General features: G+C 42.1%; 1 protein-coding gene and 1 long non-coding RNA gene across 3 annotated transcripts; both read right to left on the bottom strand.

Annotated features, from left to right (window-relative positions):
- Positions 1–4,464: 4,464 nt before the first annotated feature.
- On the bottom strand, positions 4,465–17,471 carry TIGAR (TP53 induced glycolysis regulatory phosphatase). 2 transcript variants are annotated; one of them, XM_056341333.1, is made up of 6 exons: positions 17,355–17,471; positions 15,346–15,383; positions 12,582–12,703; positions 8,947–9,024; positions 6,374–6,484; positions 4,465–5,947 (listed from the first exon to the last, which is right to left on the bottom strand). In XM_056341333.1, exons 1-6 carry the CDS (start codon positions 17,384–17,386, stop codon positions 5,489–5,491), a joined length of 840 nt encoding a protein of 279 aa, XP_056197308.1. In that variant the 5' UTR covers positions 17,387–17,471; the 3' UTR covers positions 4,465–5,488. The 2 variants fall into 2 exon arrangements, with proteins under 2 accessions (XP_056197308.1, XP_056197309.1); XM_056341334.1 differs by lacking the exon at positions 8,947–9,024.
- A 901-nt stretch (positions 17,472–18,372) lies between these two features.
- LOC130149361 (uncharacterized) lies at positions 18,373–22,582 on the bottom strand. Its single transcript, XR_008821890.1, has 3 exons — positions 22,471–22,582; positions 18,903–19,031; positions 18,373–18,661 (listed from the first exon to the last, which is right to left on the bottom strand). It is a non-coding gene; the product is annotated as an uncharacterized LOC130149361 (long non-coding RNA).
- Between the last annotated feature and the right edge of the window lie 1,042 nt (positions 22,583–23,624).

Raw genomic sequence — 23,624 nt, 5'->3', positions numbered from 1 at the left:
GATGCAATGTTATATAGGATATAACTTAATTTCTACTCCTTATAGGCCCTTTTCCCAGAATCAGAAACTCACTGTGAGATGATTATTTATCTAGTCAGGCCTAGAGGCTCCCCCCTGTAATTTTTGCCTGTTTGGGATGTAACTTCTAAATAATTTTTACATCTCTGATTTAAACAAGCAAAGCTTTCCCCCCTTTCTTCCATATTAAGTCCATTTAAGGCTCTCAAGCACAGCTGACCTTATTAACTAATTTTGTGAATCTTAAGTATAGCTGACCTTATTAAACTAATTCTGTGACTCTTAAGTATAGCTGACCTTATTAAACTGATCTTGTGATTCTTGCCCTTCTGAAATAAAACCTTCTTTATTACCTCAACTTTTAGCTTAAGCACATTCACTTTTCAATAGCTAGCTCTTCCAAAATATATTCATGACTTATCACAGATGAGTCTAGCACATCACCGCTCCTCACAGTTCAGCTAGGGCTTGATCAACCAACTGGGCGGCAGAGGGAAAAAGCATCACATCCAGTTACGCCCCAAAAGGGGTTCTGCCTGGACCTCGGGCGCATTCCTGTGGGGACCAGTAATCGCCTAGGCACGGTTTGTGCTTTTACCCTGGTATCCTCCTGTGCCGATATTCTCAGGGCCCCCGTTGTCGTTCTCCGATTGTGCTTTCAGGGGCCCCACCGCCAGCTTCTGGCAGTCAGGTAGGGCATCTGCAGGCTCACACAGGGCTCCCTGCGGGCCAGCAAACCCCAGAGAGGTTTGCAAGTGACACTAGAGCTATCTCAGCAGAAAGACCTGCCCGAACAGCCTTGGATTTACCACGCACAAACAGATCATCCACACAGCGGGTTTGCCATATCCATGGATGTCAGGGAAACAGCTCACGTACTGTGCGCTGATTCGTGCTCATGCAGCTGCCATTTGCCTGGATTACATATCCAAAAACCTCAGGCTCATGGCCAAAGCCCTCAAAAGAGGGACACATCTGGGGAAAATCTGACATATTTCAGGTCCAGGCATGTGGGCTGTGTGTGGATCTGAGGCAGACTCATGAAATACCAAAAGCTTGGACAGAGAACGCATCTGATCTAAATTCTGTACTTAAAAGTGGGGGCCCGGGGGGAGGAAAAAAAACAAACCCAAAACTCCTCCTATTGTGAAGACAGGGCTATGTCTGGAAAACATAAACCCAGCTGAGAACTGTGGGAATACAGCAAATATCCTGAAAAAGGGCTGATACATTAGAGGAAGGAAACTGTGATGCTATCAGAGCACTCTGCCAAAGTGCATGTCTGATGCCTGCTAGACATTTAGCAGACCTGCCAGGAGATGATGGCGGTGGGGCCAAAACTGAGGAACAAGTGTGCTACCATGCAGGGAACTGAACTCCTCTTTGTCTCTCCTGACACCTTTTCCAAATCAAGGCTGGCCTGGTAAAGCACTGCTTAAACATGAACAACTTCATCAAAGGATGGTACAACTCCCCTACCTTTCGAAGCACCACTTTTAGGGGAGCAGGATTCCACTGGACTAGTCAGCAAAAGATGACGTTAGCATAGAAAGGAGGGGACTGAGTTTCCTCTTGATCTTGGTAATCCCCAAAGTCACCTTTTCTTCTCCTACGCAGCTGAGAAAGTCTGTCAAGTCAGCTTTTATTTTAACTTTCACCATTTTAAAGATAATTTTAAAGTACACATTGGTTCTCTCAGATCTGACTACGGGCCATTATGTGGGCAAGCTGAGACGTTTCTAACATTTATTTCAGCACTATTTTCCTACAAGGGTATTCAAAAGGAATGTACCAGTTTCTTATCATTTGGAATTCTTATCATCTTGGTAATGTGTTTAACAGCTCGATCTGCTTTCACAGCCTCTCTTACATCTTGGCAGCTACTGCTGAAAATCCACCCTGTAGTTAAGGCCCTGTCTCCTGCTGCTAATTAGAGATTGGCATTTCACAAGGACAAAACATTTCATTGCCCACTACTGAGTAATCCCTCAAATATTTATGTTCTGTTACTATTCCTAACAGAACCATCTATAACTGCAGCTCTCCTTCCCCATGATCCCAATAAACTGGTACGGAATTACTGTACAAATGTACAAGAGAGACTTTATTAAAGGAGAAAGAAGAAAGATTTCATTTCAGTGTCGATTTAAAGACTTAAAAAGACCAGTACTACACATAGACCTAAAGAAAAAAGGCTTTACAATTAACTTCAGAAGCTTCCAAAATTACAGATTTACTTTTTAACACATAGAGAAGCTTACATCAGATATAACAAAGGTGAAATGAAAAGTTTAACCGTATCAGGGCAGGCTATAAGATCACCTAGGCCAGTATCTTGTTTCCAGCAATGTCAAGTGCAGAGACACAAGGAAAGAATACAACAGGGCAACTGCAGAACACGCTTAACGCTGCTACTGCCCCAGCCACTGGCAGAAGCGTTTGCACCAATTTAGCGTTACCTTACAAAGCCTTCATCAGGAGATTCTGGCTTATAAATTTTTGATTGAAAAATGTTACTTCGTTAACATTGGAGCTGTTTAGGAAGCTTGAACAGTTTGACCCTTTGGTGTTTTTCACAGGTAAGACACTATTGTACCATCAGTTTGCCCTACGTAAGAGTTAACTTAAGATGAAAGAATCTGTTAACACTAACTTAAAGAAAACCATCATAAAGACAGGTTTCTTAGGATGGGTCTAAATTTTCCACCTACAAATACATCAAAGGTGGTAAAGGACATTACAGAGGGAGAGTCAAAAATCCTTATGGGAAGAGTATTACCCAAGAAGTGGCAAAGCATTTACCAAATAAGTAGATGTTCCCATAAGATATTTACCTCATCAGCAAGAACACAATGTTAATTAACCTGCTTGAGGGCAGGCGAGAAAGCAAAAAGGTTTTTAAACTAAGGATACAAATCCCTAGCGTCTTGAAATATTTGAAAAAAGTTACTGACTTACAGAGGAAAACACATTAGGTGTCCACTCATTTTCTAGCTGATGAAGGATGCGCATTTTCAACTTGGTCACTCTGGATGGAATGACCGGCAAAATTCAGGACATGGCAATTGCAGAGAAGTTCAAGCTATTTAAGGCACCAACAGGATAGTCTCCTGCTATGTAACTGGCCTTCCTGAAATAAACAGGCGCTACCCAGGCACAAGCAAATTAAGAACAAGCTCCCATCCTACCCTCTGCCATTAACCCTGTTAGTAGTCACAATTAAAAACACTTTTCTACCTTCTTTGGCTGTGATCACCAATTTAGTACTCAGGAGCCCTCCAGGAAGACACATTTCGTAAGAAGCTTGAGGAGCCTGTGCAAAAGCCCACACTCTCATTTCTCCTCCTATGTACAAAACTTCATTCCTTTAGCGTATTAAAGAAGGAATTACTTGTGAAAAAGAGCTATGGACACTTCTAAACAAGTCTTGAGCACTTCCTCCAGCTACCACTGTCATCTCTGTTCTTGTGATTTGAAACAGGCCCTTTTTAATTTCACAAATACAAACTGACTATTTGGGTGGTATTCGCGCATAATGTCAGTAACTGTTGGCTACCGAGGATTTCCCCAGTTGGCTGGTTTTCTCAAAAAAAATTTTACTAATTTTCTAAACATTTTATTGTGACTGTTTGAATTCAGAATTTTTTTCTTCTGAATAGCACTGGAAAACTTTGCTTAAGAATACCTTTGTTTAGAGCAAAGGCTGCTTACATAAAATTAAACTTGAAATAAAGCCATTTTGACTGAAGCTTGGTTTTATGTTCCTGAGAAATCTTAAGTTTCCCAAGATTCTGTATTATGAGGATTTTGTGCTTGCTGGAAAACCCCTAGTCATAAAACTTCACCCAGATACAGCTGTACATTTACTAACTGTTTCATACAGGGAAAGAGAAGCCATAACGAAGTAGCTTTCCTTTGTATCTGTAAAGAAAGGAAGCCAGCTGATCAGCAAGTAACGAGTTTAGCCTACTGATGCCCAAGTTCAGTATAAAACTCCAATTTAAATTCATAAGAGTGTCCAGTCCTTCACATTACATATGTGTTAGAGGCTGAAAGACTAATCCTCGCTGACACCAGTTACTAGTATCCATTTTTTAAACATCAGGTAAGATGCTTTCCTCTCTATGGGCTACTAGTAGTTTAAAGTACACAGGACAGCATGTGTTTTAAACATTACAAAAAATTAAACCTTCGGTCAGAGTTCATTTTGTACAGTTGCAAGCAATTCAAGTATGTCCTTAACATTTTAACATCACTAAGGGGTTCTTTCAGGTAAAAGTCAGGATAGCCCTGGTCCACCAAACCAAAAAAGGCCTCTTTTTCATAGTAAAAGATCAGTCTGGTTTTTTTCAGGAAACAAATGAAAGTTACATGATCTGAGCAAAACTTCATAGAGTAATATTAACGAAGATTTTTACCTCAAAAGAAATACAGACAAAATGAGAGTTCTATTCAGGAGCCTTTAATTTTTATTATTTCTTTTAACAGGCTTAAAATATGCAAATGAACAAAAAGTATGTGGCTATTATAAATAAGAAACCAGATAAGCTTACACAGTAACACTACAAACACCCCGGTGGGGAAAGAATGCAGTATTAACAGCAACTATAAGCCATCATCAAGCAATCAAACTTGCCTACTCTAGGCAAAACCATCCATCCATCAAATGTACGACTGCCATTGACAGAAGGATTCTAGTCTGGTACAACTCACCCTACTGATAAGGTTCCTCTTCAGAAGAGACACCTTTATTTCAACCGTGCGTGCACAAGGCTCCTCACCCTGCTTACAGTTAAAAATAAATACTTTATTTGTGTACAGTGCTCTTCAACAGAGGTCTCAACGTCACTAACCATTTCTTACAACACACTCCTGCGAGGTAGGTATATCATCATCACCATTTTACAAATGGAAAAGAGATTTGCCCAGAGTCTCACAGCTATTTAGTACCAGAGCCAGGAACACACCCCCTGCTCTGTACCAAATGTTTTCCACTAGGCAATGCTCATTCTTAGGTTATACTATTGCATTCAAAAAAAGTTATTTTAAGACAACATGTATGTTTAATATTACAATATAGCATTTTTTAAAAAAAAAAGAATACAGTACAGCTCATCTTTGAGGTACCATTCCTCTCGTCTCCCCAACTTTTTTACCTGGAGATAACCAAAATAATTATGACTAATGAAAAGAAGTTTTTAAAAATATGCACTATAGAGGCAGATATGCAAGTGACTGGAAGCATTCTGTTTCTGTTCATAAAGAACATTTGTGTTATTTCTCTAGTGCCAACTTATACTGGGTACAAGGCCCATGCAAATCATGTTATTTTAAGATGATAAGCAGCTGCATGTCTTCATCTTTTGTGGTTTAGTGTCAGTAACTCCAGTCAATCCCAGTAATTACCACAGATACCTTTCCCAAGCTTAGCATAACAGTGATTTTAAACCCACTGCCCTTACAAAGACTCTTAAAACATTTTTTGAGCTACACATTCAGCTCCTACATCCACTAAGTGAGAGTCTTGATTAAGACAAACACATGTGACTTCAGGTTTTAACAAATTTCCATTTTCAAGTTTTATAACAAAGTGACTAACTCCTGTGTTGGGACTGACAGAAGACAACTGAGACTTTGTTAAATTTGTTGGTAAAGTACAGTTGAGATCCGAAACAAAATAACCAAGCCAGTTCCTCATGTAGGCTCCATGACTCACCACTAATATATTGGCATCTAATATTTTAGAGGCTCCACCGTTATCAGAGCTATGTTCTGCTTCACTGCAGTGGTCTGTCCAAGGGAAAACTAACTGTTCTTCAGATGTTCCTGAGCTTCTGCTGGCAGCACCATGCGTGTCTTGCTCCTTCTGTTCCAATTCAACCACTAGCTGACACAGAAATTCAAAAAAATCCCTTGCACGTTCTCTTACCTAAAGAGAAGGGGCAGAAGAGTACATTGTGAAGAATGCAAGAGACTTCAGCTTTTAGAAGTCTGAGATACAATTACTTCAGTTAAACGACAAATGCTTATCACAGGCACGTCTCAGAAATCAATGGTAAGTTACTGAATGCTGTAAAAACTTCTCTGCCCTCCAAAGCCAAGGTTGAGAGCAACTGCCTTGTCCTTCTGCAAATGACAGCTTCATGAGGAGTCAATCTCAAAAACAGGATTTTAATTCTAAAGAGATTCCCCACTTGGCAGCCACTATAATCAGGTCAAGTAGTGTTTTTAGCTTGGAAAACAACTACCTTCAGTTGAGCTAAGCTGCCAGTAAGATGTTCCTAAGTACACAACAGCTGTATCTGCACTGATAAAATGGCCTAGAAAGTAGGGCACAAATAAATAAATACCATACTTCATCCAGTGTTTCTCCTCCAGAAGGCGTGAATGAAGGACACTGCTCTCCAGCAGCCTTTGCCATAGCCTTGAGGTCAGTCAAAGGCCTTCCTTCTGCAACACCGTATTTCTGTGAGAGGCAAGTCATGAAGAGCATGTTTAGCAAGACGTATCAAGTCTCCAGTACCACTTCCAACGTGAGCATCTCCTAACAGCTTGGTTTTCTTGGATTCTCATGTATAATGCGCAGGCTTAACTACCTTTTAAATTTTATCCCAATACTGGGGGAGAAGGTATCTTTGTATCTGCTATTTAAGTTTAACGTATATATATGAAGTGTATATATATATATCTGCTGGGTAGAGAAACGCATTAAAAGCTACATCTCATTAAAGTACCAACATTTAAAACACTACCTTCAGCCGCATCTTAGCTTTGAGATTTTTTTCCCCTCTACATTTTTGACACTCATTCTTAGCACACAAAATTAAAGTGTGTTTTTAAATGAGGTTACATTCCAAACACCTCTATATGTAGCTGTTCACACGAGGATAAACTCCATTTACTTTGCATTTGCAGAAAGACTACAGGGAATTAATTGTTGCAAGTAAGAAACAAGCATTTTCTCTACAGACCTTTGAAATCTCCATAGCAAAGGAGTCCATTTTAAAATCAGAATTTTTTAAAAAGACAAAAGAAAAACAAAAAACCCCAAAGGATGAAACACCGCAAGTACCCTAACTATTAAAAATAAACAATAAGGCCACCTCCCACCTTTTCAGGACATACATTACTGCTGTGGACAGTGTTTTCAGAAAACAAGAACGGCAAAAAAGATCTTACAAACATATGCTAATGGACTCAGAGAACAGGCAATTAACTTTCTTCAATGACACACTTATTCATACACAAGAAGGAGTAGTAAGAATCCATATATACCAGCTAGTTAGTCTGGATAATTAGAAGTCACATTATAAAACACAGTATTTATCATCTGTAATGTACATCCATCTTGTAAATTACTTGGATGTGCATTGTAATTTTTGATCTGGAAGATCTTTCCAAGGCAACTCTCCAACAATGGGAAAAGAGATTAATACTTCTCCCTCTAGAGATTAATACTTTACTACTGCTAACAGATGAAAAATATATTCAAGTGGAAAGCTTTAGTCTTCCTTGGAACATCCGAAGACAGTGAAAACGCTGCGGTTATGATGAGTATTTTGAGAAAGTATGAGCTGATACAATACTGTCAAACACTTGGTTACACACATTCCAGAAACCCAGATGTTGATGACTAGGATATAGACACATACTCATTACTGAAGCTTTCTGACTTCTATGTCACTATCCACTTGCTGTGGATATGCAATTAGATGCCATAATCATTATTATGGTTTTCAGAATGCACCGAAACACATTTACTTCAGCTTCTCAATCCCCTTCTCTAAAGCAAAATACTGACAGTTTTGGAATACTAAGAAAGAAATGAAGAAATAAGTGCTCTGAAGCTGCTGAAAATTAAATTCTAATCTTAAAGATTTTTCCAGACAGATTCTCTCATGAAAGGCATGAGAGAATAAAACTTGCTGAATAGGGTCAATGATATAAGTTCTTTTAAAGGACATTACTACTTTTCATGCAATTCAAACTTAATTCCAGTTATCCAGAGCAGTTTACAACCTGTGGCCTGCAGACGCTGTATTGGCATTTCTATACTTCCATACAAACACCATGAAAGGCGGCGGGGGGGAAGTGTAACAGAGTGCTAAGATTATTCTTTCTAAAATTCTGTATCATGAACCGTAGCATTTTTCAAAAACATCAGATGGTAAAGCAATTGAAGAACTGGGAGGCATTTGACTTGCTGGTTTCAGGGTAAGAATTGGAATTTGACAGAGAAAGAAGATCCAGACAGGAAATGCTACAATCATGTTCTGCTCCATAAACAGTTATTTGCCTGCTGGCCATATGCCATCTGACTTGGGGTTTTGTAGCATTTCCTTAGTTAAAATTCAGCTGACACTCTAAGTACAACACCTGAAGGGTGATTCGTATTAGCAGAAACAGCCAGCATCTGAGGTTTTTTTCTGATCAAGACATACTTAAAACAAGATGTACAATTATGCCTGTTACCAGGCAGAGAGGCTAATCAGGAAAGCAGATTGTATCATGCACAGCAGAAAGCTTTCCAGTATCTTTGTGCAAATTAAAAGGTATAAACAGCTAAAAAGCCAACATCACGTTGTGCCATCAGGCTAGAGAAGGAGTATCTTTAACTCTTGATATATGGGGTTAGAAAACAGAGCTAAGCTTTTTATTACATTTAAGATAATTCCTTTTATACGTAAATATTACTTAAATCACTAAAGCATCACAGTTACAGCACTAATCACTAAATTCTGGCTTTGCTTCACAATTGTGTGAACAATTTATAGTACCTGACGTGAAGAGTTCAGTTTTCCGTGATTAAAACCACATCAAACAGTGCTCTCCATTGTTAAATTCACCACTCAACAGGCCGTGATATCCACGAGCAGTAAGTTACATTTTCAATTTTTCAATATCAAAACAAACTCTTCTGGCACTTACTCTTTCTCGAAGTCTTGCATCATACTTGATTTCCAAATCTCTGCAAAACTTATTTTTTCCTAGAATTGTGGCAGCAGTCTAAAAAGTAAATATACAGTTGCATCAATGACCTGTTTTCTCGTGGGATAGCTAGACCATCCTACACCACCACAGCCAATGATTAGTAGTACCCAACAACCCAAAGGAAAAATATAAAAAGTTGTTCAGCTAGTAGTCTCTGTCAGAACTGGATATGTGGCCTGTGTCAGGCCACAAAAGATGCAATCCTCTGATAGTTCTTTCACAACTCAAAGTCCATTACAGCTGAAAACATTTAGCACCCACAAAAGGTGGGCAGCAAGACACGGCAGCAGCAGGATTTACCAGGATAAAACCCACATCTTCTCTTGAGTATACTGCCACTCACAAAGCAATCATGCTGACACATTCTTTACATGCAGTACATGAGTCAGACTCACAAGCAGTATGTTCCTAAAACCTGATCAGTTAATCTGATTGCAAAAAACATAGTATCTAACAAATGAAATTACCTTCTAGCAAGTGGCTACTTAATGCACCTCAGAAATCAAATACTCAAAGCAGTTAAAAGCCAGGAGGCTGGCAACATACTGAAGTGTCAGCCTTGACGTTACAAGGGAAAAATGCACTGGATGACACACTTGGGGGAAAAAAAATCATCTAACTTACTGTATTCACCTGCCTTTTGGTAGGATGACCGAGAGAGAGAAAACCCAAAGGGCTTAGTTCACTTTTAACAATAGTCTGGATGTCTGGAGTTGTGTGCTATTTATCTTTTTTTCTTCCAAGGAAACGTGATTTTGGTGGTGCAGGGTAGAGAAGACAACTATCAAGAGGAAATTCTGGTATCACTTTAGAAAACGTATTGCCTTATACAGGTTCTAGCATGTTGGCTATTATACACCTGTCTGGCTGCCACGGCCAGTAATGGGAACTAAAGGACAGCTAACCTGCAGCTGTTCTGATATGCACCAAAGCACAAAGACTGTACTGGATTCACAGACAGCTTTGACTGGTAATACCTGCTGGAAGTCTTGTGCAAATGTCCACATCAAATTGAACTGACATTCACAGAATTAATTTTGAAAAGGCTCATTGGATTCTGGCATACAATAAGCTGCCTTGTTGTATTAACAAGATTTTATGACCTATTTAATGTATTGCTTAGGAAAGGCTTTATGTTGCAACTTTAAATTTCTGCCACAGGGTAACGTCAAAATTCAGATAAAGTTGAATCAAATTCCTTGTATATACCAATAGCACAGTTAATTATATGATTATATCCTAAAATTACTCCAGGACTGGGATCTCGCTCACTACATGAAAGAGACAACATTCACCTACTGAGCACTAGTTCATATTCTGAAGTGTAAATATTAAACGTGAAGTCTCATTTACCATGCTGAAACCAAAATACACTCTGAGGTTAACTTCCTCACACCTCTCCTACACCATCTGTTACTAGAATATCAATATGCTTCAGAAACATCACTGAATCTTCACAATACCACAGTGAGAGCAGGGATATTACCCCATTTTATACATGGAAAAGAGACTCAAAAAGATTTTTCCTCCTCAGGGCCCAGCCTGTCCCAGTCTGAACCTACCTTCACTACTGCAGAGCTCTTACCCCAACAGCATGAGCACCTCACAGTAGGCCTCACGTTCCCCTGCAGACTTTGGTGTTAGGCTTTGTTAACATTACAAGCCTTAGGGCATTGTGCTCTGTTCACACCGCATCCTGGTCTGCCCAACTAGTCTTTTTGTATTTTCGCATTGCAGGTCTGCCTGCTCTCTTCTACGCTGCTACTTTCTGAAGCAAGTCTTGGACTCTCCCTCTCCTAGGCTTATTCTCTCAAACAGACTTCCCTGCAAAGCCTCTCTCTGCATTTCCTATACCTGCTCACTTTGCATCTCCTGTAGCTCTCTGAATTCCTCCCCAGCCAGTACAACTCTCTTTGCACACATCCCTGTTTTCTCGTTTCCTGCTCAGGCTTGAACACTGGAGCTGTCAGCCACGGGCAGTAGCCAGAGGACCACATACCACTCTCCTGGTTCCACTAACCAGTACACACCCTGCCTATAGCCGATGCAGGAGACCTTGCAAGGAAAACTAAACTTTACCACTAACAGCTTCTTTAAAAAACATTTTTTACTCTTTTGCAAGGGAACTTGTACATTCCTTTCATAGCTGAGCTATGAAGTGACAGCATAGTAAAGGACACTTCTTCATAGATTTGCAGCTGCCAGAAAAGGGAGTTCCAAGCAAATGGAAACCGCAGCTTTACACATCTTTGGAAAAGCTTCCACAAAGCTGGATAGCCTGTCAAACAAATGGCAAAACACATTTCCTTTATGCAAAGACCAAAATCGGGTCTGTCTTCTACATTATGAGTGCAAATGCTTCTCATGGAAAAAGCTGTCTTTAATACAAGGAAAAAAATTATCACCTTCTCTCTCAAGTGGCTGAGCATTCAAAAACAATTCCCCTAAGGCAGGCACATAGCACAGTCTTACGAACATTATAAAGCACTATTAATGTTTTAAAATATAATCACTGCCACTTAAAGGCAGTTATTATGCATTTTACAAATATCCAATGACTGCACTCCTCCTTCTCCGTCTCTCTGGTTTGTTTTCTAAGTTGTGCTACTACAGTTTATGGGACCGTGCTGCAAAACTAATGGGCAATGTGATGATGAATATTTTAAGAAAAAAAAAAAAAGGGGGCGGGGTTTATGTTAGACTTTGTTGATCTGGTTTACAGCAAGGCTTCACAGACTTTTGTAGCAGGACAACAGAGCAAAAAGCAAGCAACCAGCAGGGCTATCACAAATCATTTAGTAGTTTCAATCACCTGAAGCCTACAGATCTCCTGAAATCACTGCATCAGTAACAGAAGAGAACTAAGGACAGGGCTCCCACAGGAGACACCACCTTCCTAGAATAGCTGATCTATGCCTCTACCTTTATAAGTTCTGTTTCCTTGATTTTTTTTTTAGTATTTTGTAATCTTGCACATGAAATCACATGTAATCCCACTCAGCAATTAACATTTTTTCCTCTTTAATTAACCCGTTAAAATAGTGCCTCAAGGAGTGCTATTATGTTCCTGCCAAAAAATCAGCCTCTCTGTACATTTAATAACCCTTATACTGGCTTTACAGCAGAACTTGATCTTGCCTATATTGGTCTGCATTCCTCAGAAAAATACAGCATACAGTCACAATGCATAAGACAGTACAGTAACGCAGCAGCCAGTTTGGTTTGTTTCTTCAAAGAAAAACGGACTTCAGTCTGTGTTACTTCTAAGTCCTGATTACTCCTTTAGCAAGAACGTACCCACACACCGAGTAACACCAAATACAGAAGAACACACTGCATGGCATCCTGCGAAGCAAGCTGGCCTTCACTGATTCCTAACTGAGCTGTTCGTACTAAAACATCCTTATTCATAGAGGCCTTGCTGAATTCTACACAACTCAAACTTCAGTTCTAAAGTCTATCAAAATAGCCTTTGGCTCTCCATCACTGTATTATTTTTGCATCATCAACAGCAAATAAATGGCAAATTCTGAAGCTTGTATTTACATTCAGTTGCCTCTAGAAGAACTTGCCTGCTTTGCTCGGAGGAGGTCACTTGAAAAGACATGAGTAAACTTCACGTTACTGAGAAATAAACCAGCAGCATCTGCTTGTCTGAAGCCAGTTGCAGAGAGCGGCTCATCTACTCCTTGACCTACAAAATAAAAACCCCCATCAACATTAAGACATGCAAATTTTAGATCATTTAGCAACTAGACAAGCATAACAGCAATAAAGAATCTGCTCAGTCACAATAAAATGCTTCTCCTTCAGTAACACCATCCATTAGTAAAAGTAATCTTCCCTAAATTCAGTCACACAAATTGTATGAAAAAAGGAAGTACAGGCTAGGAAGACAGAAGGACCATTACTAATGATATTTATATTAATGTATGCATGTGACAAATATAAACATAAAACAAGAGACCTACATTTTCTAAACATGAGTAGTCATTTCAAATCACTTGTCCTTTTTAGAACGGTCACTGGTAGGCTTCCTGCAAGAGGTATCTCACAACTGAAACTCTATAAACAGATTTGCTGATTGTAAGGAAAAGGACAATACAATTGAGATAGTGTTGTTGATACTAAAATATGTATACCGGGGAAAAAAACGCACATCAGGAGACTCAAGTCCTGACAACTATGAAATGCCTGCTCCTCCCCATTCCCTAACATTGACAATGCCTTGAAGAAATGAGGCAACAAGAAGGGATTTTGCGTAATACGGAAAGCAGCACACACTCTTTGCCAAAGTCAGTTTCACAAGAATTTTACAGTTGATGCAAACACAATCTGTTGTGGTCTCTTTCCGCCCCATACTCCACCTTGCACACCAACACCAATGATCTTGCAGCTGCACAGCGTGCATGTTGATGGAATAAACCTAGCTGAAAAGCAGCAACCCTTCCAAAAATTGTTTTCAGCCAAAGGAGCCTGTGAAACTAGCTGGACACAGAGCTCTAGGACCAGCACTTTGGGAATCCAGCTTGCATGAAATGGGTGTCTCCCTGTCACAGCTCAATCTCCATGAGAACCAAGAACTGTGGCAGAGGAACAAACCTGTAACAAATTGCTATGTCCACAATTGTATCACCTATTTTACTTTTGTAGGGAGTCAAAGCAGAGCGCGTGCAATTCTCATCAGACCCAGAACAACAACAAAAAGAATTTTCACCAACCAAATGCACAATCATTTATACACTTCCAGTAGCAAAAGACAGGGCAGCAGAGGTCCAGAACATGAGTTCTGAGCACCTCGTAATTCAGCCATGCGAGACCTCAGACCCCAACATGCTGCTATAGGTCTTACACCTCTCAAAACACAAGGCAGTGTTCACTTTCTACACTGGAGGGGGGAGAGGAGCCTATTGCATGCCATTTGACCCAGAGAGCTAGGAATTTCAAAGACATCATTGGGATTTTTAAGAACATAAAGCAGGGGAAGTTGCAAGAACTGTAAATTGCAACATCAAAAAATGTGTCTCCCTTACAGCACGCAGCATTGTATAAAGTTTACTTGATCAGAGTACAACCCCACTAGGTTCCTTGTAGCAGTGAGCCTCTGTTTTTCTACAACAGACATCCAAGCAGCTCAGTGCTTTAAGTTCTGGGTGTACAAGTCAATAGTCATTAAGAAGTCTGGTTCAAAAAGTTGTGTCTAAAGACTACCTTCCTAGAAAGAGCTGGGATTCAACAATTCGAGCATTTAAAAAGAACGTTACTCTTTATTCTTTCTTGCTTTACTGTAGACTTTTTTTGCAAGTGACAGATTACCTTAAGGCAACATCTTCCTTTACACATGATCTTGACCTGCTTCTGTGGCTCCTTACCAACTCCCATTGTACAAACGTGCACCTGGCTGGTTCTTCACCACAGCTGCAACTGTCACTTCTCATCTGAGCCCCAGAAGCCCTTTGTCCAGGCTTCATACTACTGAGATTTACTACAGTGCTAGGGGACACTTAGTAACAGGCACTGTGGTGCTGCTATCACTTTATTTGATTACAGGTGTGTCCTGGTTTCAGCTGAGATGGAGTTAATTATCCTCTTAGGAGCTAGTATGGTGCTGTGTTTTGGCTTTGATGTGAGACTTTTCAGTTCCTCAGGCCATGTTAGCAAAAACACTGGAGGAGCACAAGGAATTGGGAAGGGACGCAGCCAGGTCTGCTGACCCGAACTAGCCAAAGAGGTATTCCATACCATGGGATGCCATGCCTGGTATATATAGCTGGGTGACTGGCTGGGCATCGGTCGGTGGGTGGTGAGCAGTTGTGTTGTGCACCACGTGTTCCTGTCTTCCTTTCCCTCTGGATGTTATTCTTTCCCTCTTCATTATAACTGTTGCTGTCATCATTGTTATTATTGTTCTTTCACTTTTATTTTATTCTATTCTATTCTTATCTCAACCCTCAAGTTTTACATTCCTTTCCAACTCTCATCCCTATCCCTCTGGGTGAGGGGGGAGTGAGCAAGCGGCTGCGTGGTACTTAATTACCAGCCAGGGTTAAATCACAACAAGGTAGCTTCCCCCCCATTTCAAAGAAGGAACTATTCTAATACTCCTGTTGATACCAGAAATGCATCACTGTTTGTTGATATTCTGTGGAGACCAACTCAGATAGTTCTGTAAAGCTATCAAGATAATGTCCTGGCTTACAAATAAAGTCTCTTATGGTTTACAGTATTATTCTGCAACACTATTTAACAGTTCAGCAGTTGGTTACAGGATTTTACATTTTGCAGGGAAGAATAATTTTCCATCTCTAACAAGCTAGCAGAATAACTGATACTGACCTTGCAGTATCTTGTCTTTGTTGTATCTTGTTTCTCCACTGAAAAAGAATATAAATTAAAAAAAAATTAACTTAAAACGATTTTACTGAACATTCAAAAACATTATTAATACCAACAGGAAACAGCTGACTGAATATGAAAAATGAGATAACAGCACAGCCTCTTTTCAAAAAAAAAAAAAAAAAGTATCTAAAGACTTTACAACAAAAAAATCAAAAAATTTTCAAGTAGCCAACCCCAACCATGCTGTCAATATTCACCACGACAAACCTGCCTGGAATAAAAGGATGGGAAGTAATTTCTTAAATTTATCATAAATGCAGCATAATTTATCTATTACAATTACATCTCCATGCTGGAGAGGGTGAAGCTGCAGGAAGACTCTGGAGCCCTCTTAGGAAAAGCGTATGCTAGCCAACTGGACCTCTGTACTTTAAAGGGAAGCCAATTCAAGAGATTATCAAAGACAGCAGCAGAGCAGGCTGCACACCTTAAAGAAACAGAGCACAGAGCTGTAGAAAAAGTGGTAGAATGGCCTTTAGGAACTAAAATATTCTACCTTGAAAACCATAACTGATGGCATGTATTTCAAGAGAAGAGCAACTAAAATCATATGCAGATTTACTTTGGAGGGAAAGATCTAACAACTAAACTTGACATGTACAAAGTTAAGCGTGCTGACTTTACTGAGACTCCTCACCTGACTGAAGTATCATGTGCTTAAGTTTTTGCAGCAATAAGGCCAAGTGTGCTGCTTCCTTATTATACAGAGGGCTATTAACACTGGTGTGCTGAAGCCCTCAAAATGAGCCCCCGATAGCTAACTGATGACAGAAGTCCAGTACTTTTAAGACAAACCACTGCATTTTAGTATGCTTTCAACTCTTTCCTGCACAGGGGGCAGCAATTTAATTCTTCAGGCTCACCACATGTCATGACAGCTACTTCCAGCCTCAAAAGGAAAATGCAGCAGGACGGATGGAGTCCACCCTGCTCGCCACGAGTTGGAGGTGAGGAAAGAGCAGTTTCCCAAGTTGCACTAAGATAGCACAGTGGATGCAAGCACAGTCTGACTGATGAACTCCTGTCCATTTCCTGATGAATGAACTGGGATCCTTCTGAAGTGTCTGCAAGAGTCCCACCTGAAGACTTCAACAAATTGTTTCTGGCTCCCATGTTTCTTAGCTGATGTGAAAGTTAGGCTGCAACTGCAGCACCAAGTCAGCAGATCCAGGTCTTTAAGGGAAGTCAATAGTAACTCTTTAACAGGAAGAAAATCAGACAGAACAGGGGGAAAAAACCCCACCAAAATAACCGTTCCCTGATACTTGATCAGTGCAACTGGAGCAAAGTGTTTTATGCTAAAGGAGAAAAAAAGTTTCTCTTTCATGAAAATTAAACAGTTAACTACTGTCAGCTGCAGGAGGCTGGAGCTACTTAGCCTAATTAACTACAAATCTTTGCCAATATCCCCTGCAGCTGGAAAAAAACCCTCACCCTAAGTCACAAATGCCAATTCTGTAATGTTTCACGGTAGAAATGTCAGACAACCATTCCTAAACGAGCTCTCTGCCACACCAGAGAGCTTTTGGCAGAAAAACGGTCCTAGGAGCGAGCTCCCAAACAGCGCTTGCTGACGTTACGGATAACCCCACGCCACACCAGGGCCAAACCGTGCCGCTGTGGTTTGCGTTACCCGGTTAGCCGAAGCACACCGGGCTCACAGGCCTAGCAACACCCGAAGCACTAACCACACGGCCCCCGCGGGCCAAGCGTCCGGGCCCCGCCGCGGCCACCCCGCCGCCCCCGGGGCCGGGCCTGGAGCCTCGCGCCCCTCACGGCGCCCCGCCCGCCACCCCTGAGGGCGCCGCGCCGCACGGACCGCCCGGGGGGGCGGAACTGCTGGCGTCACAGCACCGGAGCGGGGGGGGGGGGAGGGGGGGGGGACGGCAGCGGGGAGGCCGGGAAAAAGCGCAAGGCCCGGCAGCGGCGGGCGCCGCGGTACTCACTGCCGGACGACGGTCAGCCCGAAGCGAACCATGGCGCGGCCTCACCGCCGCCGCCCGCCTCCTGCCCGCACTGCGGCGCTCGGCCGCCCCGCGCCCGCCGGTGACGTCATGGCCCCGCCCCGGCACGGAGGGGAGGGGGCGGGAGGGGGAGCGCCGCGGGCCCGCGCCGGCGGCAGCGCGTCCGTCCCGGGGCGGCCCCCGCGCCGCCCCAAGACGCGGTTTGTGGCCGCAACCCCCCAACACGCAGCTTGTGGCCGCAAACCCGCGTTCTGCGGGAGCGCCCCAGAAACCTCCCGGCGCTCAGCGCCGCGCAGGGGCCGCGCATCGCTTCCCTACGGGGCTGGGGGCGCAGGCCTGGGGGTAAGGGGCTGCAGCTCTCTGTGGCTGCAGGTGCGGGCAGGGCGCCCGCCCGGCCTAGAAACTTGGGTATTTGCCACATTCTGTTTAAAAATTAAAGGCATGGTGTGTGCGGTGACGCATTTTCTAAGGTCTGGCGGCGACGCTGAGGGCAGGTCCTGTGGGGAGCAGCCGAAGGGGCCGGGGCTGTCGGGCCTGGAGCGGAGCTGGGGGGGGGCCTTGTGCCCCTTACCTAATGGGGGGATGCAGGCGGGGGGATGTCGTCTCTTCCTCCACATAACAAGTGACAGGGCATGAGGAGATGGCCTCAAGTTGCGCCAGGGGAGGTTTAGGTTGGATATCAGGAGATACTTTTTCACTGAAAGGGTGGTCAAGCACTGGACAGGCTGCCCAGGGAGGGGGTTGAGTCACCATCCCTGGAGGTGTCGATACGTGGCCCCTGGGTACATGGTTTAGTGAGACTGGGCAGCGTTAGGCTAACGGTTGGGCTTGATTTTACACGTCTTTTCAAGCCTAAATGATTCTGTGTTCTTCCTTTACCATTGTGATCTGATGGCTTTCACCTTAAAACTCCAGTTTTCTCATCATCTCATGATTCTGGGAGCACAGAGTTGAGTAAGTTTACCACATCGCAGAAGACGTAATATTTGAGGATGTTCAGTCTTGTTATGTCAACTAAATTCAGAACATGCATTCCTAACAGGACTTTGTTCAGAGTAGTATCATTAGTTGGATCAATTACACTAATTACAAGTCAATTAAAAGTCTTGGAAGCCAAATCCCTCGAGTAATCGTTGGCGAAGATGGGAGCCCTTCCAAAGCAACCATTTCAGACCAGCAGTTTACAGGCAAAGCACGCAGTGCACGAGGCATCCGCAACGCCGGCATCCACAGCCCGCTGGGGCCATGCTGGTCATGTGCTGCAGAAGTCCAGAGCCTCCATGTATTTTCTGAAAAATGGGACAGATTGTCATCATCTTCAGGTCCTATTTACCAAAATCATTTCAGCTCCTGGGGTCTAAATGGGAGATTGGTGGAATACAATTTTGGGATCCATATGGGTGAGCTTTGTATTAAGGCTGTTGCAGATTGATTTGTTGGGCAGAGGCTACTTCTGCTCCACAGCCACCATCATACTTGGGGAAATTGAGGAATTAGGGAAGTTGGGGGGCAAGAGAAAAGCAAACCTACCACCTGCAGACTCTCTGTATCACAGTGATGTTTTCAAACTCAGGAGTAAAGCTGACATCTTGGCTAGATACAGTAAGTCGGCTCTCCTCTTTTGCCTGGCAGTGTTCTTTGTGGACCAGCTGACAGCATCTGTGGGAAGATACAAGACATCTGCATTTACTAGTTGACAGTCTTGTTGCCTATGCATTATTTGCTGGGTGAGTAAGGGGATTCTTCCTTCAGTTGCCAGGATTTGACATTCAGACTCTCACTTTCCCTAGTAAGAGTGAAAAGGCAAAGAAAAAAAAAAAAAGTCTTACAAAAGTAGAAATTTACTTGGCTGTTCCTTCCACACTTCCTGTTTTTGAAGACTCATGAAAAAGCACGTGTACATTTCAGCTAACTGCAAGGATACAGCATAGAAGATGTTTTCCTGAACGCAAAAATAATACAACGTTCACCTCAGGGAAGGTCCTGCTGGCCAGAAATACTACGGATTCAAAATGGTTGATATTTTAGGAAATTAACCATAAATATTTGGTCAAATCATCACTGTGTTATTGATGTAGAAAACTATAAGTAATACATATTTTGTGGTTGCAAAAAGCAAGGAAAGAAATGGGAACGTTACTTAGGGGTGAACAAAAACACCCAAGGAGCTGTAATAGCACACAGAAACTGAGAAAGTAGCATTTAAAATTAAAAATTTAATTGTTTTGCTAATGGTGATTTCTAATAGACAATGAGAGCAATGACCCAATTGCAATTATTAAATAATAGCTTTGTGAAAGTACTGCTGGTAAAATGGACAAAGTAACAGAAGAAGTGACTGCAAATCATCCTTTTGCCCTCAAAAAGCTGAAGTTTTATGGCTTACAGACAATCTGCTTAACCAAAATATTAGTTGGTCCGATAGCTGAATGTATTTCCTTTAGGATTTAACAACCGTGTGGAATAAATGCTATCTAAAAATTAGAGAAATTCTGGGTTGCCCAGAGATCTGGTTAGGCTGCAACTTAGACCTAACTTTGAAACTGATTTGTGCTTTAACACCAAACATATTCTAAATGAAGACTAAAACAGAATTTGTTTCATTAGATAGCAGTTTAAAACAGATGCAAAATTAGATATTTAATGCCACAGTGGGCCTGATTAATTCCCTTTTTATCTTCCTTTGGCAGTGTGGCATAACCTGCAGTGCCTCTCCACAGATTTCAGAACTGACATTTTCAAAGGGTGAGACTAGTGACATGTCTAGCCTCTAAACGGGCCAGTGCCAAATGACTCAGCTCTGACCTATTTCTATTGTATCACCATTAAAAACAACTATGTTTTTCTATGATGATAAAGACCCCAGCTGTGTTTCAAGCATGTTTTAGAAAGACAAGAAACAAATATGAGCCAACACTGTTAGCATCTATATTCCAATAAGTGCCTGTTTTGATACAGGTCCCTTTGCAAAACTGGTAACCCTTCAGGAAAAGTTTTAAAGAGACTTTGAAATTTGGGTTTGTGAGGAAAATGGCTCAAAAGGCTTGCAGCTTCTGACTTGTGGTTTGCCTACTAGATCATGTTTCCTTTTTCCATTGTTTAGGCCTCTTATCTTTGCTCCTGTCTTCATCTTCATAGCATGTGCACAGTTTTTTCCTGAGCATTAACATTCTTATTTTTCATTTATTCCTCCTCAGTAATTTCCCTGATCTGCTGTAGCACATTATGCCAGTCGGTGTTCATGAGCCTGTTTTGTAAATTGACCTGCTGAAACCAAGTGTTTATAAAGCACAACTACTCACATGAGCACAGAAGCTCATCAGATGAGGAATAATATTTTGAGGAAGTCATCTTAGGAAGAAAAGCTTTTGTCGAGCTGGAAATTAAACATTTCTGAATGAGAAAATTCTAATACAAATTTTAAATTTGAATGATGTTGACTATCTAGTAAAGTCATTATCATATGGATCGCGTATCACTAACATCAGACAGTATCACCAATCCAGGGCAAGTTATCTAGTCTCCATGAAACTTCCAAGTTGGCAATTAGGAACACAAGACTGAAACTATCAGCTGGGCTGTGTTCCCTGCAGCCCCGCTTGTCATTTGGGATCCGATCTTGGTTCCTGCTCTGACAAGTATGCTAGCCCAGCAGAAACCTAGGCTGAATTTCTTCGGTTTTTTCCTCACCCAGTCCTCTCCCTGTGTAATATGCCTCTAAAGAACATGCTGGCATGAAGAAATTCATAACTTGGTCAAAACTTAGCACAGATATTGTGCTGTGGACAGTTCTCGAATTGGACGGGCTGCAGAACCAGTTGTGCGATACCTTTGTGGCACCTACATCAACTGGAAAAGTAACTTTGGGAAAATGTTTCATTATTTTTAAGATGGCTTTCAGCATGATACACCAGCCGCAAACGGGGAGCAGAGCCAGCCCCTTGTGACGGTCCAGGTGAACAGAAAACCTTCCACGCTCCTGCGACAGCGCTGCAGACCCATTGCCCAAACCCCCAAGTGTAAAAGTTCAGGTGATGGCTGCAGGCTTTCTGGTTGATGAAGGCGTTCAGGTGAGCTGTCAGAGAAGCGAGAAGGTTCAGTTAAACATCTTACTTTTCAGAAGGTTTCGGAAAGCCCGGGCAGCTCCTGGAGGGGCTCCGGGAATAGCTGCCGCTGTAGGAGTTACGTTACCGTCATCTAGCGGCCCTCCTGCAGCCTGCACCCTCGGGTTTTACACTCCGCTTCTAGTTCCCATTCAACAAGCTTTGCATTTCTCTTCGATTACATATGTAAGTCTTTTGCTCTGGTGCTGCTAGCCATCAAGGAGAATCACATCCAAATTTTATTTCATTTCTGTTGCAAAGTTCTATAACGTTAGGCCAGGCTTTAATAGCTAAACTTGGGAAACTAAGTAATACCACTCCAGAAACATCAATACTTTGTCGTCTGTAAGAAGCAAATCCAAAGAAATTGAAACAAAAAACTTCTTGGAGAAGTAAAGACGTTTAACTTGAGGAAGCTGGGAAAAGTTGAGAGAAAGTTTTGTTTGGGTGTGCTGGGTAACAATCTTGAATTCGTTCCTCATCCTCCGGCTGGTTATGTCCCACTCACGGTTTTGTTAAAGTTCTGAAAACCCTAGTCATCAGAAAGGTCAGTCTATTGCTCTTCAGGGATGCTTGCTAGTCTCCTGCCAGACAAACCAGGGTTTTTGCTCTAAGAAGCATTACCAAGTAATCTGAGCAGCCACAATCCCAAACGTGGCCAGTCTGCTGACCTTTCTCTCTCTCCTTCACCGCTCTGCCCTAATTCTTCTTGTAGTTTCTGCACGTTACATTTTGGAAGAGCTCAAATAACATCCCAGTTTATTTTTAGAGAAAACTCAATACCAAGACAGAGCTATCACTGCATCATTTTCACAGGACAGACATTTAAGGAGACAGAGATTCCACCCCCCCACCCCAACCCTTTTTTTCCCCTCTTTGCCTCAGCTCCTTTCTCTCTCTTCAGCAGGTTGCAGCAACACTCAGAGCAGACCCTCGTACCAGGCATATTGCATACAGACCTCATACCTAAGTGTAAATACTTCAGCTTTACTCACCTTAATTTGTAAGCCTGATAGGTCTTGATTTAGTGTATGTGCTGCGCATGGATGCCCTTCCCCACAGTGCACCTGAAGCCCAGCTGAGCCCTGGCCTGAAGTTCTTCCTGACAAGTGTCTGTACTAAGACCCCCACAATTTTCACTGTTCTCTCCTGGCAGCATCAGCGGTAACATCAGCTGCCACGTGCTCTTTTTGGTTTAAAAGTATTGTGGTACCTGTGCCCCTGTGGCTGCACACAGTTGAAATGCAAATCACCTTTGAGAACCCTGTTAAAGATACCATTTTATTAAGAAAAATGAAAGTGTGGGGGGGTTTTTTGTTAATATTTCAAGGAGGTACAAAGTAAATGTGGTACAGCTAGCTTTCTCCAAAGATCTAAAGGGATCCCCAAAGTCTTTTTAAAATAAACTTTCCCTTAATTGGGAGAAACGATTCAGTGTGCTGTGGGGGGCAAAGAAGTAGAGCATAGCCTGTTTCCCTTCGTGCCAGCTGGCTGGCTTCGATTTGCAAACAGCACAGAGAAGGCTCTAAAACAATCCTCTAAAAACTGAATGCAACTACTCTTACGGTTATGCCTGCAAGGGACTGCAGAAGGGTGCAAAAGTGCATCAGCAACGGTTGCCTACATGAACAAAGCCATATGCTTTCCTGGCCTGTTTCTTCCCCGTGAAACATAAGGTTAAAATACACCTTTTCTACCTTATTATCTACATTGCCGTTAAGCAGTCCATGTACTTGACAGTGCATGCTTTGTCTCTCCCACTGTTTACCCATGGGACATTGGAGTTACGGTATGTTTGAAAATGCTCGTCATTCATGCATCCTTCTGTGCATCTTTCTGTGCACCCTTCTAGGAGTATGGGTGACTGATGGGCTGTGACTAGAGACAGTGAGCTTCAACGACCCAAGTCCTGCGTGCCCATTTTAATAGGATGAAAGACCGATGTAATTAATGCTCAAGGGTTAACACCATATTGAGAAAGATGGAATCCACATCTCTCATACCTTTTGCAGCTAAATTCTGATTTGCCTGCTGAAGAAAGGGAAATGACTTGGTGTAGAGGAATTATAGAGGACTGTATGAAAAGTTTATTTGTAAAAAGGTTGTGGTGATTGTTAAAAACATAAGGTATGAAATGTTAAAAAGGAAA

The sequence above is a fragment of the Falco biarmicus genome, chromosome 5 (genome assembly GCF_023638135.1).
Source record: "Falco biarmicus isolate bFalBia1 chromosome 5, bFalBia1.pri, whole genome shotgun sequence".
Taxonomy (NCBI): Eukaryota; Metazoa; Chordata; class Aves; order Falconiformes; family Falconidae; genus Falco; species Falco biarmicus.
This window is presented reverse-complemented; position numbering and strand designations above follow the sequence as displayed.